We start from the raw sequence: 15,136 nt of genomic DNA, 5'->3' as shown, positions 1-15,136 counted from the left end.
CCTATTTAAAACCATATGATGTGTTACCAGATGAATACTTATCACTTTACTGCGAACTATTTACATCACGTTATAACTTACAACACAGAAAACGTGAGAGCAATCTGAAATGGTTAATCACCTAAGCATCGTATTATCACATTATAAAATCGCTTATGAGCTGCAATAGTGTCACAACTCAAAAAACACGCGTTTTGAACTAAGAACAGGTATAAATTGGAAAATACACATTCTTTTCAGTAGTAATACTAACACAACTCATAATTCAACTTGAAGGTAATCTTCGTTTAAGCAAACTAAAGCATTTCTTATGAATTTTGCTTAGCAATGAAAACTTTAAACCCACTTATCTCAAAACATGATTTTTTGAGTTGTGCCGTTATTGCAGCCCATGAGAGAAATACATTTGAAAGTTAAATCCAAGTACTAATATAGAGTAGATAGTTATAGAATATTATTAATTGTCGTTAAATACCTCATGATTCAAACGATGAGCTTTAGTTGTTTAAAATTTTCGGATATCCGAAGTAGGCTTGAGCTCAACTTCAACGAACAACTTATGTTTTGTGATTTTAATTAGCATACGTGAATGGAACAAATTCATTAGTTTCAAGAAATGCGGTGGAAAAAGTCCACATGTTTCAAGCGCTTATTCTCAAGGTGCATTTCATGTGCATACCTGCCAACTTTCACTCTTTCCGAGAATGGATTTTCAGAGTGGTTGTAAAACAATAAACGAAAAACAATCTGACTCAAAAATATGTTTATATTGGGGTCCCGTTGAAATTCGCTTGAGCAAGGATTATTATGCTTTCATATATTTATTGTAATTATTTATATGTAGTGGTGGTCAAACTCATTTATAATTATCATCATAATTCAAAAAGTTGATTGGAATAAGCTGAGTATTGCTACCACTTTAAATATGAAAATAAAATCTTCCTCAAAATCCGGAAGAGTTGGCAGGTATGCATGTGAATGTAGTGGAAGCAGAATGGTTCCTCTTTAGTTTTTTGATATCATTCTTTTCGTAAGTTATTATAATAAACAAGTTACTTCGAATGTAGTGGAGGCGGAATGTTTCCTCTTTAGTTTCTTGATATCATTCATTTCGTAAGTTATTATAATAAACAAGTTACTTAATTGATGACTAATTGTAGTACAATTTATAAACTTTTTTTCAAACTTATTTGATATAATCCTAAATACGTTTACTAGCATTTGATTATTACTTGTAATAGAAAAATCTTATAATTTAACGTTTTTTTTGTGAATTTCAGAAACGGTTCCTAGAGGAGTTTCATTTCGAATATCTCCTACAGCCCATACAGATCTGTAAGTATCATTTTATTCAACCTTTGATTTAAGTAATGCTGGGTTGGGGAAAAAAGTAATTAAAAGTAGCGATAATTACTTGTAAACAAAATATCAATTGTAATGTTAGATCCTTATTACTCACAATGGTTTCTCAATATTACTTGTCATTATGATTGCAATCAAAGTTGTAAATTATGACTTCTTTTAATAATTAATGCTTTTGGCGATGCTATTTGACGATTACAAGTTATTGCTTACATTTTTAAGGGAGATTAGTTAAAAAAATATTTCTTTAAAAAGTATTTAAAAAAGTGATTAATCTAATGTATTTCTTTGAACAGGCAAAATGGTGATGAACCAGTTTCAACACTTACTCAGGATTTTCACAGCAGATTGGATAATTTACTCAGAACACTGGTGCACGCAAAACCGCATTTTATAAGGTGTATAAAGGTAATTATTATTAACCATGTTTCAAAAGATGCCTTCCATTAATAAAAAAATAGGATAATAATTAAACATATAAAAGTAAACAAAGACAATCGATAACTTTTGTAACTACATATTTAAAGTATTTCTCCGACTACTTCAAAATTTCCGAAGTTTCAGAAAACATTTTTACCGCGTGGTAGCAAAGGAAATTTATTAATATTAAATGAATTACCATTAAAAGAATTTTGAAGACGCACATAAATTATTTAAAAGAAATATAAAAATAAATTAATAAGCAAATAGTCGTGAATAATTCTGTTTGTTTTAAAAACTAGTGTGCCAGTACATAATCCACTTTTCTACTTTATATGCACAACCTCCAAAGAATTAATTTTTTTGAGAAATATATTTCCTACTGGTAGTTAACTAAGGATTTTTTTTTAAAACAAATGGAGTTGCTATAAAAATTTTGTTAGAACTTAAGACGTGGTTATTGATAAATCTGATATTTTATGTGTCTAATTTATTTAAACATAGTGTTGGACAAAATTCATTTAATTCTGATTCATTAAAATATTTATGCATGACCTTTGATACCAGCTGGCACGAAAATTCCTCAGTAGTCGGAGAATATGCTCTACATATGTTTCTTTTGAGTATATATAGGCCTAAGTATGTACAGTGCTCCAGAAAGGACCACCCTGAATAACTTTTGATCTAATGATTGGATTTTTACGTTCTGGGACTCATTCTTAATGGCTCGAGGGGGTGACCTTAAATATGTTAATAAATAAGTGCAGACGATATTTTAAATTACGAAATCAGACGCAGAAACGTACTTTCTCAGAATGAACATGTCTTTTTTTCGACGTATTTGGATTTCTGACCCACAAAATATAGGGAGTAGTCGCAATATGGGAAATATGGTCCCAATAGTTTGTTCAGGAGAACGCTCCAAAGTTTAGACCCCTTAACTTTGATTTTACTTTTTGCGTATTTCGTCATTTCTTGAAAAAATTTTGAGAATTGAAAATTTTTTACACTCAATTATAAAAAATTCGTTTATCCTCAAATAATTCCATGCAAAAAATAACTTTTAGTAAATATTCATTATTTTTTATTTATATATTTCTTATTTTTTATAGTTGAAAAAAAATTTTGAAATGTAAGGTATAAAGTTTTTTGCATCATTTTAAAGAATACAATTTTACGTGGAAAAATACAAAATTCGAGCAAAATCGTTCGAATAGTTCTTGAGAAATTGAATTATGAAAAAGTTATATTTCTAAGATTCGATTTCTCAGGAACTATTTGACCAATTTCGCTCAAATTTTGTATTTTGCGATATAAAATTACATTCTTTAAAATGAGGCAAAAAATTTTATGCCTAACTATTCAAAAAAATTTCGACTATTAATTAAAATAATGAAAAACAATAAATATTTACTAAGAGTTATTTTTGCAATTATCTTTGGATAAACAAATTTCATAATTAAGTGTAAAGAAACTTTTAATTCGCTTAAATAATTCTCGAGATATAGCAAAATGCACAAAAATTAAAATTAACATTAATTGGTCCGAACTTTGGTGCGCTCTTCTGACCGAAATATTTGGGCCATATTTCTCAGATTGCGACCAACCTCTATATTTTGGGAATCAGAAATCCAAATCCGGCGAAAAAAGGCACGCTAATTCAAAGAAAGTACGTTTTTGTTTCTGATTTTGCTACTTTAAATATCATCTACACTTATTAATTAGCATATTTCAAGTCACCCAATTAAGCCATTAAGATTGAGTCCTAGAATGTGAAAATCCGATCATTAGATCAAAAGTCATTCAGGTGGTCCTTTTTTTTGGTGCACTGTACTTGTAATTACATGAAGTATTGTCCAAACATATTGGGATTCACTTATTAATATTCAAAAAAAAAAAAAAAAAAAAAACAAGAACAAAGAAATAAAAACACTATCGATATCTGCCGAATCACTATTGAGGAAGCTGGTTTGAAAAACCTCAAAACCAGTTTGCTTTCCTGATGAAACTTGGATGTGTTTTTAAGAACCGCCTCTCAACTTCTCTCTGTTTTCATCGGTAACCTGGTAGATCTTTCGTCATACCTTCCTCATTAGTAATTCGCTAGATTTCGATATTGTTTTCTTTTTTTTCCGTTTAAATATTAATTTGTGTTCCTTAATGCGTGAATTTTTTTTTACTGTATTTTTGCCAAGGATACCGAAAGCATGTATTAAAAGTGATTTTACCTTGCATATATAAACACATTTTAACAGTGGAAAATCACATTTTCTAAAAATTCTAAAAGCAATTAACAATTTTTAACTACATTTATATTTAAATTTTACTAGTTGAATAAATTTTTATTCAAATAATTAAAAAAGGTATGGAAGTTGCATTGTAAGCACAAAGATGCCAACTTCAGAGATGCCAACTTGCTCCGGACAGCGAATATATATTTTCGAGTGGTAGTTTATTAATTGTGATTCTTTGTTTAAAAAATTCAATTTATTAGATTGTTATCCACCAGTATTTCTAAATAATTCGCAGACTTATATATTCACCACTTTATTACAGTTATGTCAAGTTAAATTATTAAAAAAATTACATGATTATTCAAATGTTTCCAAATTTTAATTTGTAGTTATTTACCATTTTTTAAATTATTTTGGCGTGTCCGGAGCAGTTGGCATCTCTGCAACTTCCTCCGGTTTCTGAAGAGGTAATAGATTTCTTTTAGTGGTAGCAAAGTATATGTGTTTATATTATATTTTTGCATTATTCAATTTATAATCATTTTGCCCACCACTAGGTATAAACAATAACAACATATATACATTAAATACAACTTCAAACGTAGTTCCATATTTACTCAAATTCTTAAAAAATTTAGTGCCAGCTTTATTAAAACTTACACCCAAATGAGGCAGTTGGCATACCTATAAGTCAGTGTTTCCCAAACTTGTGACTTCAGTGTACCCTTTCTAAATTTTTCGTAACACTGTGTACCACTAATAAAACAATGAATGTATTTTTTACTATTAAAAAAACTGCACAAAACTTAAAAATCACAACTGCTGTTGACACCATTAATTATTAACTGCTAACTCTGAAAAAAAAAATAGCCAATAAAAATTCTGTGATCGTAAATTTTCATGGCTAGCTTTGTTTTTAAATAAAATTTTTTTAAATTTTCGTTTGTTGCAAGATATTTCGCATAAGAACGCGTATCCCCGCTAAACTGTTCCCGTACCCCTGGGGGTACGAGTACCACACTTTGGGAGACACTGCTATAAGTAGCTATGAGACTGTATTAAGGTTTTTTTTAATATAAAATTTGTGAGTAATAACATTATAAGATACAATATTGAATTAAAAGATGTTGAAAAAGAATTTCTCGAACAACTTCGATTCTAAATTCTTTCATTTGTTATGATTTACAGGCGAACAACAATGAGCAACCCAATCATTTTGATAGAGGGGCTGTTGTACAACAAATTAGGGCATTACAAGTTCTAGAAACTGTCAATCTGATGGCTGGAGGTAAGTAATTTTAAAAGCAAATGCTTTTTCAATACATTTTAAGAAATATATGCGTTATATTTATATTTAAAAAAGAGGAAGAATGGAAAACAATTGGGTCGTCTGGAAAGTTCGCACAGATTTTTGATAAGCGGAGCTTTCCTATGTCCGCAAAAATTATTCAAGTGGTAGCAATTTTGAATTTTTTCTAAGTTCGCAACCATTTCGATTTAGATGATATTCATCTAGTATGTATCAGACTTCCATGTATGAAATAAGTTTCCAAATCTTTGTGACGATTAAGAAAATTTAATGATCTATTCTCAAAAACAAGAAATATAATTTATAGTATACATTTTGCTACCACTTGAATATATTTGCGGACCTTTGAGAACTCCGCCTATCCAAAATAGGCACCAACTTTCCTGAAGACTCAATATATCAACTAATACTAATTTTAATTTATATACTAGTATATATTCCAGGCCTTCTATTGTATGTTTATATCCTTTATATATATATCCTTTTTCACCAATTGTTCGTTTTCAAAATTAAATACTTTTATTTTTGTTTAGTATGAAGGCTGAAGTACTTTAAAGGTATAAATTTTATAAATTCCAATCGATATCTTAGATACTATTCTACCCTAGCCTGAATAAATTGTAACCAAATTCTTATTTTTGTTATTTTTAGCATCTTATTTTTTTAGTTAAATAACTTCTATATTTTTTTGTAAATTTACTCAGCTGCAAATTAAGCATTGAATTCTTGACACTTGATGTAGATGGATGATAAAGCTACACTGCTCAAAACAATTAAAGGATAAAGCAGTATAAGCAATTTGTTTATTTTTTTTGTATAAAATGGAAGAAGATAGTCACAAATGGAAAATTTTCTTATTTTCAAACATTGCAATATGCAAATTTTGAGTTTGACGTCGAAGACGACTTCTTTAACGGCAGCGAATTTGATTTGGCTTTCAATTTAACGCCCTTCCTTCTCGCTCCCGTGAAAATGACGGGGTGAGATTTCGTCCGCTATTTCTCGCTCCCGTGATATTGACGGGCTGGAGTGTTCAGTAGTAACGCGCCAGTCAGAATTTTGTAAGTAAGTGTAAGCTAATTCATTTCTTTTGCCCGAAAAACATTTTATTTCTCATTTTACACACCTGATGGCAGAACCAGGATATTTTTAAGGTAATTGTAGATAGTTAGTTTATTTTAAACTAGTTGCAGCACTAATCAAATACGTAATACAAATACAAAAGTCAAAAAAATAGGAACTTTTATGACCGTTTTCTTGAAAATTAACCAATCGTTAAGGGGTTAATGTAAGAGACTAAGTGGAAAAGAATGATCGACTTTCAATAAGCGCTTTCTTTAGATGAGGGCCTTGATTTAAGCAAAACATTTGGGTCAACTCTAACTTACCCAGTTGTATCTGATTTTAAAAGTATACTGTTTATTGACTAATTAGAAATAAAATTATTAAAGCCTCATATTTCCTTTGTTTACTTGAACTCTGTGGTGCCTTGATTACTTGATCTTAGAAATATACTGTATGTTGGCAGTATTTTAAAAATGTTATTTATTTATTTACTTATTTTTAGGTTTTCCTCATCGAATGAGGTTTAAGGCTTTTAACATAAGGTATCGTTTGATCGCACCTTTTAAGAAGCTAAAGCGTACGGATGATAAAGCCATTGAGGATTGCAAAGTAAGTATCTTTCTTACATGGCCCATTTTAGTTCCTTTAAGTTGAGAATTTTAGTGTAAATAGTCAACATTTTTATCGATTTCTGTGCACGCCTTTTGCGTTGAAAAACGGCTCCTTTAACAAATTAAGAAACAAATAAATTAGAAATGCGTGATTCCTTCACGTGTCATGTTTAGTTACATTGCATCTACTTAAAATCGTTGCTGTTCCAGCTGCTCTGGATATAAATATTTCCTAATGTTACTAAAAATTAATCTGGAAAAGTAACACGAAACTATTTTTAAAATTTTCCGGTACTTTGGAAAAGTTGTATCTGTAAAACTTTTTAAATTTTCAAGCCTAAACATATTATGTATTGCATAATACTAGTTATGTTTCTTGATAGTTATGAGCAGTGCCAAAAGTATGCCTTAAATATACAAAATATATGATGTGTTTTGTGTACATACGAATAATACCGATATTTTTTTAATTTTTACTGTGAGTATTATGTACGTGTAGTGAATCCGCCCTTGATAAAAAAAATTTTACAGTCCTTGTTAAAAATAAAGTTTAAGAGGTTGTTAAGCTTTACATGTTTAGGATCAAAAGTTAATATGTGACCGAGGGAAAAAACAAAAACGTTGTCGAAACGTCATTATCATCATTATTGATGACATGACAGCCCCGGGTGGGCCTTGACCTTCTCTAGAAGATTTTTCCTGTCCACTTTTTGGTAGGCAGTTGTCCAGTTCTTTATTTTGATTTCAGAAAAAGTCTTGTTCTAAACAGTCGGTCCATCATTTTTCTTTCTTTCTTTTTTGATCTGTCTCTTAAATTTTTCTTACAGGGAATGGTGTTGAAAACTTTCAAGGCAAATCTACCCCAGACCATTCTTAGCAGATGGCCTATCCATCTAGCTCTGTTTAGTCTGATTGAGTTTACGATGTCATCATTTTATCTAACTTGTATAATTCAAAGTTGTATCTTTTCTACCAATACACCATTGTCACAGTTTAAGATGTCATCATTTTTCATCTAACTTGTATAATTCAAGGTTGTATCTTTTACTCCAATACACCATTGTCACAGTTTAAGATGTCATCATTTTTATCTAACTTGTATAATTCAAAGTTGTATCTTTTCCTCCAATGCACCAATGTCACAAATTCCACCAAAGATAGTTCTGAGGACTCATCTTTCAAACATGTCGTCGAAATGCAACTTTCCAATGTTGGTGAAAGGGAAATTGAAAACATCAAAGCATCTTTGATTGCTTGAGAAAAGAGAGAAGGGAAATTTTAAAACTACCTTCAAGTTTCACCCAGCAATTAAACTAGTTTTCATATTTTTATCCAATTTTCCTCCTAAATAGTGATTTGTTAGATTTCGATAGTCACTCTTTCTTACAAAGATTGCTACTCATCATGTCAATATTTTTTTTAATATCATTTTTGACAAGGATTCTAAAAGATATAGTAAGGGTGATGCTTGCAGAACATCCTGTATAATTTATACTAAATTGACAATTTATTTTTTTGCTTTCAGCTCATATTAGAATGTTTCATGGCTGTTACTGAAAACTGTAGAGTATCAAATGCCTCAACAGCTTGGGCTATGGGAAAAAGACACATATTTTTAAGGTATCATATTAACTAGATTGAATTTTTCACTTGCATGATAACTAATATGCATGATATGGTATATATAATTATTTTTCATATTTTGCAATGTTTATTAACTATATTAGGTATCGCATAAATATATGCGAGAAGAATATATGAATTAATTGTAGAAACTGTGCATCGTAAATATATGAATTAATTTCAGAAGTTATGCATAGTAAATGTTTGAATTAAATGCAAATATCACAAAAGGGTCTTTCTAAAAGTATGAATACCAGATGCAATCTCATGTTTTGAAACCATAAAACAAGTATATAGCATTCATTTTATTTCGTAACCTTCGTTGAACAACCGATCCAATTTTAGTGTTTACGATTACAACTACTAATGTTCAACTCAGTAGCCTTGTAATTTTTGGCCAAATCCAGAAGACAAGGGAACTTCTGGATCAAGTATTGGGAGAAATTTGTCTTCGTGGAAGACTTTTTGATGGACTTCACACTCAGTAGCGTTACACGGAGAGGAAAACCACAAAAACCTCCAATGGTTAGCTTGACAGCAAGGGGACTCTAACCTCTGATCTATGTACTACTGAGAATATTTTATGTCAACTCCGTGGTCGGTGCAAGTCGGGTGCGGAATTCGTATCGACCAGCCTTCGCTGGGATTCGAACCCGGTTCACCTCATTGGGAGGCAAGCGTTCTATCCACTAAGCCCCCACTACTCTTATTGCATTCATTGTCCTCGCCAAATTTTTAAATAACACTGTAACATTTCCATAATATACATTTTCTTATGACTTCAAACAGCAAACTTAAAATTGAGGCTATGTCAGTTATGTCAAAACATTCACTAATGGCCTAAAGCCTTTCACTTTTTCAGAGCTTTATATTTTAACATAATCGATATCTAATTTTTATTTCGATTAAGCTACATAATAACGATCCGATTACTGAGCAAAACTCCCTTACCGGAAATTTTTCAGCCATGCCATAGTAGACTTTATGCTAGTTGACAACGCTATATAATTTTTGTAATTCATATTTTCTCATCACATCACACAGAACACTTTTACCTCTTTGTTTCCAATACAGATTTGATGTGCGTGCATTCTTTGATTCTTCAGTCAGAATACAAATCGAACCTGAAAATCTTAGCTTTCTACTAATGGTTTTCACCCAGACAAGCCCCACTGGAGTTTTGTTGTTTGTGTCCTTTTGTAAATATAATTTTCTTCATAGTAAGAAAGGGTATACTTAGTGCTCTGCTTGAATGAAGCAGAACAATATGTCGCAAAAAATCGCAAGCAAAGACACACAAAAAAGGACATACTATAGTTTCAGTTCTATAAACAAAAGACCTTCCTCAGTGACGAAATGCATCTTGTATTTCAACACCAAGGTAGGTTCTTGTTTATTGATTCGAAACACTAGAGGATATAAATTGTTGTGCCTTTGTTAATAGTATGGGTATATCGTAATCTTTGTAGCGGAATGAGTATTTATAAATCGAATCAACTATCAATTTTAGTGAAGGAGCAAGACAGCAGCTGGAACTGCTGAGGGTGGAGAGGAGGCACAATGCAGCTGTTCTCGTCCAGGCCATGTGGAGAGGATGGAACTTTAGAAGGAAAAGATGGCCTACGCTCAAGAGAAATCTGCACATGCAAGCGAGAACACGCGTCAACAGGTAAGCTGCCAAATAATTTAAAAAACTAGCCATTCCTTTCTTTATTTCACCGACTCCTTTTCTTGATAGTGTTAAGATGTCTTAAAAGGAGTCTCTCTTCTCTACCGAACACAACTGTCAAAAAGATGGAAAATTCTAAACATACTTTTAATTCTCCATATTTAATTTTCACAAATAACCTGGCGGTGGATATTAACACCATCCGTATATTTCGATTCAGGCAAACTATAAGGCCGTCATCCAATCAGAATTTGAGATATTAAGCGTGTGGTATCTAAGATTCTCTATTAAATTACCTACAAAATCATACCCATACAATTCTACATAAATCAGTAGGACCAAATAAAAACGAGATATTGGAATCAGATATATTTTTTTTTTTTTTTTTTTTGTAGACAGGTAGGTATTTTATTTATGTCACACTAGAGCTGCTCAATGGGCTATTGGCAACGGCCAGGGAAACATCCCTGAGGATGATCCGAAGACATGCCATCGCAATTTTGATCCTCTGCGGAGGTGATGCTTTGGTAGCCCGACGACTTGCGCGCGAAGTTGAGCACTTTACGGTAGAACAGCTTAACGAAGACCGTACCGTGCGCCCTCGGTCCCTTCGCAAGTTGAACGAAGTGATCACCCTTATGCTAACTGACCGCAGCCAGTGATATTTGACATAGGTGTTCTACTAGGAATCGTGCCTTAACGATCAGTCCACTGCGGGACAAGATTTTTTTTTTAATGATTGACTAATAATGAATTAAATATAATAGAAGCTAAAAATATGACTTAAATAGAAGCAAAATAAAGTCTCTAAAATGAAGTAAAGTCTCTTAACGTTTCCCATTGTTTGCAATAAATCCCTTAACCCTTTAATGCAAACTATTTATTTGAACCTAGGATGAGTATATAATCGGTATTCGCAAATTTACTATATAAGGATAATTTTACGAAAGTTTTTTATGACTAAGCTTTTATGTAGCTATATTCTGGATTGTTATGACTGTTGCAGGCCACGACCACAGCCAATAGCTGGTACTCCTCCACCAGACTTGGAACGATGTGACCAAAAGACGATTCAGCAGACGTGTTCACTGTTTGGTTTGGATTTGGAGAGACCACCTCCAGTTCCACCAAGTCGTTCGTATACTGTGACAGGCAATACAAAAATTGCTTATCCTCAGGCAAGGGTCATGAAAATGAATTATCCAGGTATGTAAGTTTTTAATTCGATAATGAACTCTAAGTGATACGTATTTTATCCTTTCGAATTAACTGTCTTCGTTGCATGCAATTAGTAAATTACCGCGCGTATAAATTACAAAAATTTAATGCTGGGTTTCGGGTCATAAAATTTCCTGAAATTTAAACCAGTTCTTAACATAGTTTTTTCTTTAATTTAAAATCTTGAAAATTTTAGTCTCGAGTATATACTATATTCTTAAAAATATTTTAAAATTATTAATTTTTAATTCTTAAATGAAATTTTTTTATTTTATTTCTACTTTATCTTTTTTCTTAAAAAAACCAATAAGTTTTAAGGGAACCAATTAACTGGTTCTCTTGATTCCCATGACAAACTACTTTTGAGAACAATCTAAATGCACAAATGTTCTACTGTAACTACGGACTGTCTTTCAAAAAAGAATTGATCGCAGGCTTTGTAATATTTTTTGGTTCATGCAACTTGTTGCTTTTGCTCTTATTTAAATACCCTCATTATCATAAATTAAGGATAATGCCAGCTCCAACAAATGAATAGAAGTCAGAAACAAAACAAACGTGATTTAATCATAAAACCCATTTATTAAACAAAAGAGGTGGTGGATAATATTCATGAAAACTACAACTACAATAGCTAACTGGAGCAAAAAAATATTTTTAAGGAGACATTTTAAGTTTTTTGTAAATTAGGTATTTTTTATAATTGCTCTCTGGAGTAATCAGTAAAAATATCTTCTTCTCAAAAACTTAATATTCCATGGTAGGTAAAATGGATAATTAATTGTTTGACTCCCATGCAATCAAATACAGACCTACAACGCTTAGGCATGCTGAGTATCAAATTATCGAGCTGCTCTTGGGGAAAATAATTCTACTCAGTAAGTATCCGAAATTCCGTTACGCAAAGCAGGAGGTAGTTGACTGGCTACCAAGCCTGTCTTTCGAACTCAAGTTATGAGAGAATGCTGGCCAATCCATACGGGTGATATCCTCAGGATGAAGACATTTGTTTACGATGCTTGCTCGGTGACGATAGGCGTGTCATCCATAAACACAAATTCTATGCCCATGGCACCCATAAACAAACATACATTCTTTTCCAGAATGATGTCCTGATAAATTTTGCCTCGTCATGGTTCTGAATTGAACAAACAGGTCTGTTCTAGAGTCCAGTATAATTTATCATTCCACCCCAAAAGAGCAATCATGATTCATCGTAACTGTGTTGTTCAATGATGTGGTAACGGGTACCTGACGTTCTGAATTCTGATGTGAATCAGGTTGCAAGTTAAACCTGAACTCATCGCGAGCCCACTGTGATGTCCACATTGCATGTTCTCTTCACCAGGCTGATCGCTGGCGACAGTGCAGAACACATCTGATAGGCCTACGAGCATATCAGCATTGAAACCTGTAGCTACAGATAGCTGACAAGACAGGTCGTATGCTGTACTCCGTCTGCTTCGTTTGGCAGTTACTACCAAATATTGGTTTTCATTCGGCGTTGTTAATCTGTATTGCAACGTCTACTGATATTTCCATCATCTTGGAATCATTGCCAAAGCCTAGAGAGGACACTTTGGGCAATTCCAAGTTTCATCGATGCTTCCATTTGAATACATGAATACAATCACAGTCCAGGCGACCGATAATTTTACCTCGTAAAATATCACGTGTCCTCTGTGTCATAACTATTCGGTTACGGCACAAAGAGGCTCTCAGAACTCTTGTGAGCAATTTTACTTTGTCATCAGTCCTTTTATACACTTATTTTACACTTTCGTCATTGTGACGTACTATCGGCCTTATCTGGTGGCTATTTGCATATTATTCGTGAAAATGTGTGATAATTCTACTAATAAAATATTTACTTTGAATCTCAATTGTCGTGAGAATTTGAATTGTCCTTAATTTATGGACATAGTGTATATGCAGATGCAGCAAAGCACCCGAACAGCGGCATTTTGTCAATTGGGTACTTGCATTTCAAGGAGAAGATCACGGATATCAACACATGCAACCTATGACATCAGCGCTAGTTGATCGTTTATGAGCGAAATGGCGTGTTAAATTTGAGCTAAATTTCTACACATACGTTAGAATGTTGATTAACGTAAAGTTCATTAAATACAGGATTTCAATTTTGTTAAAATATAATTCTTTCTAGTCTGCGTCTTTTACTTTACTTAAATTTATTATTTGTTTATGTATTTATTGTAACCGTGATATATTTTTGTTTCGTGTACCTGACAACTTCGATACATAATTAGTTTGTTTGTGTTCAACATGTCTTCATTCCTGTCTTTGTGTTAATTAAGAAATATATAGTGAAAGAATTGAAATCTTTGTATAAGAATGTAGAATGTGTCACTTTATTAGAGAAGTGATACTTGACGAGCTCGGCTTACTCGAAATAGAATGGAAAAAACAATTTCTAGCTCAAACAAATTTCACGATTCAACAACCAATTAGGATTGAGATGCCCACACTACGTCACTTGCGTGCATCCCATTAAACCGTTGTTAAGTTGTGGCAGCTATTCAGAGTTATTAAAGATTTATTAACGATGTTTGTTCAAAAAGTTTCGTTACAAACAAGGAGACTTAAGAGAACGCCATACAGCGGAAGAAAATTCGTAATTTGAAATTTGAAATTTAAAGTGCAGATATTTTGAAGTATTTTTTCAGCAATCGAAACTTTATGACATAATCTAGGTTTGCATGAAGTTGCTTTTTCTTTCTTTTAAATTTTAAATTAATAATGAAGGAGAAAGAATTTGCGACGAAAATTTTCTTCCGCGATATGGCGTACTTTTAAAACAGGGGTGTCAAACTCAAAAGCCAACTTGGGCCAAATAAACAATGCTTAACTATACGTGGGCCGTAAAGAAAAAAAATTTGTGTTCATGGAAACAAATATTTTTATTTTGAATAGTACATTGTAATAAACATGTATAAATTAAAATAATTTTTTTATATTTGACATCTCTTCTCTGCTACTATCTCTTTCCTATTTCGGGAGAAATTTTACTGACCGAGACTACTTTCAAAATTGACCCAACGTGAGCGTTATTAATACGGTTTCGGACAGGAGATTTATTTCCATTCATAACCGAAAATAATTGCTTGCATTGATAAGTACTTCCAAACCTTGCCATAAGTATTTGCAAAATTTAGACACATCCACTTCAATGAATTTTGTCTTCAAATTTGAGTACCACTGAATCTCAATCACTTCCATTTGCATATTACTGAGTCTATATTTATTTAGAAAATCTAAGAAAGCAAACAAAATTTGTCTTCCAAAGAATTAAAATCTTTAAACTTTGTTTCAAATTCTGTTCTAAGATTTGAAATTTTTTCTGCATATTTTTGATACGATGCAGTATCGATGGAATGGCAGGTGCCGCAAGCCAATTAGAATTGTACATTTTCGTGAGTACAATTTAAAATTATCGTTTATAAATAAAGTATATTATAATTTTATATGCTAGTTTCCTTTCTAATTCATATTTCTATTTTATTTTTACTTTGCGTTGGATATATTGAATGGGCCGCAAAAATGTTCATCTCGGGCAGCATGCGGCCCGCTGGCCGCGAGTTTGACACCGCTGTCTTAAATGTAT

The 15,136-nt window shown here is 32.2% G+C and overlaps 1 protein-coding gene across 1 annotated transcript in view; it reads left to right on the top strand.

Moving 5' to 3' along the window:
* The window catches only part of dachs (unconventional myosin-IXb-like dachs), a 130,111-nt gene that overhangs the window by 112,170 nt on the left and 2,805 nt on the right, over nucleotides 1-15,136 (top strand). The window contains exons 16-22 of the mRNA XM_087151989.1: nucleotides 1,281-1,335; nucleotides 1,659-1,770; nucleotides 5,205-5,304; nucleotides 6,893-6,999; nucleotides 8,527-8,621; nucleotides 10,135-10,293; nucleotides 11,300-11,499. Of these exons, the coding sequence (XP_087008115.1) occupies nucleotides 1,281-1,335; nucleotides 1,659-1,770; nucleotides 5,205-5,304; nucleotides 6,893-6,999; nucleotides 8,527-8,621; nucleotides 10,135-10,293; nucleotides 11,300-11,499 (828 nt within the window). The remainder of the gene's footprint in view (nucleotides 1-1,280; nucleotides 1,336-1,658; nucleotides 1,771-5,204; nucleotides 5,305-6,892; nucleotides 7,000-8,526; nucleotides 8,622-10,134; nucleotides 10,294-11,299; nucleotides 11,500-15,136) is intronic.

The sequence above is a fragment of the Parasteatoda tepidariorum genome, chromosome 9 (genome assembly GCF_982258835.1).
Source record: "Parasteatoda tepidariorum strain Cologne lab strain chromosome 9, Ptep-v5.0, whole genome shotgun sequence".
Lineage (NCBI taxonomy): Eukaryota > Metazoa > Arthropoda > Arachnida > Araneae > Theridiidae > Parasteatoda > Parasteatoda tepidariorum.
This window is presented reverse-complemented; position numbering and strand designations above follow the sequence as displayed.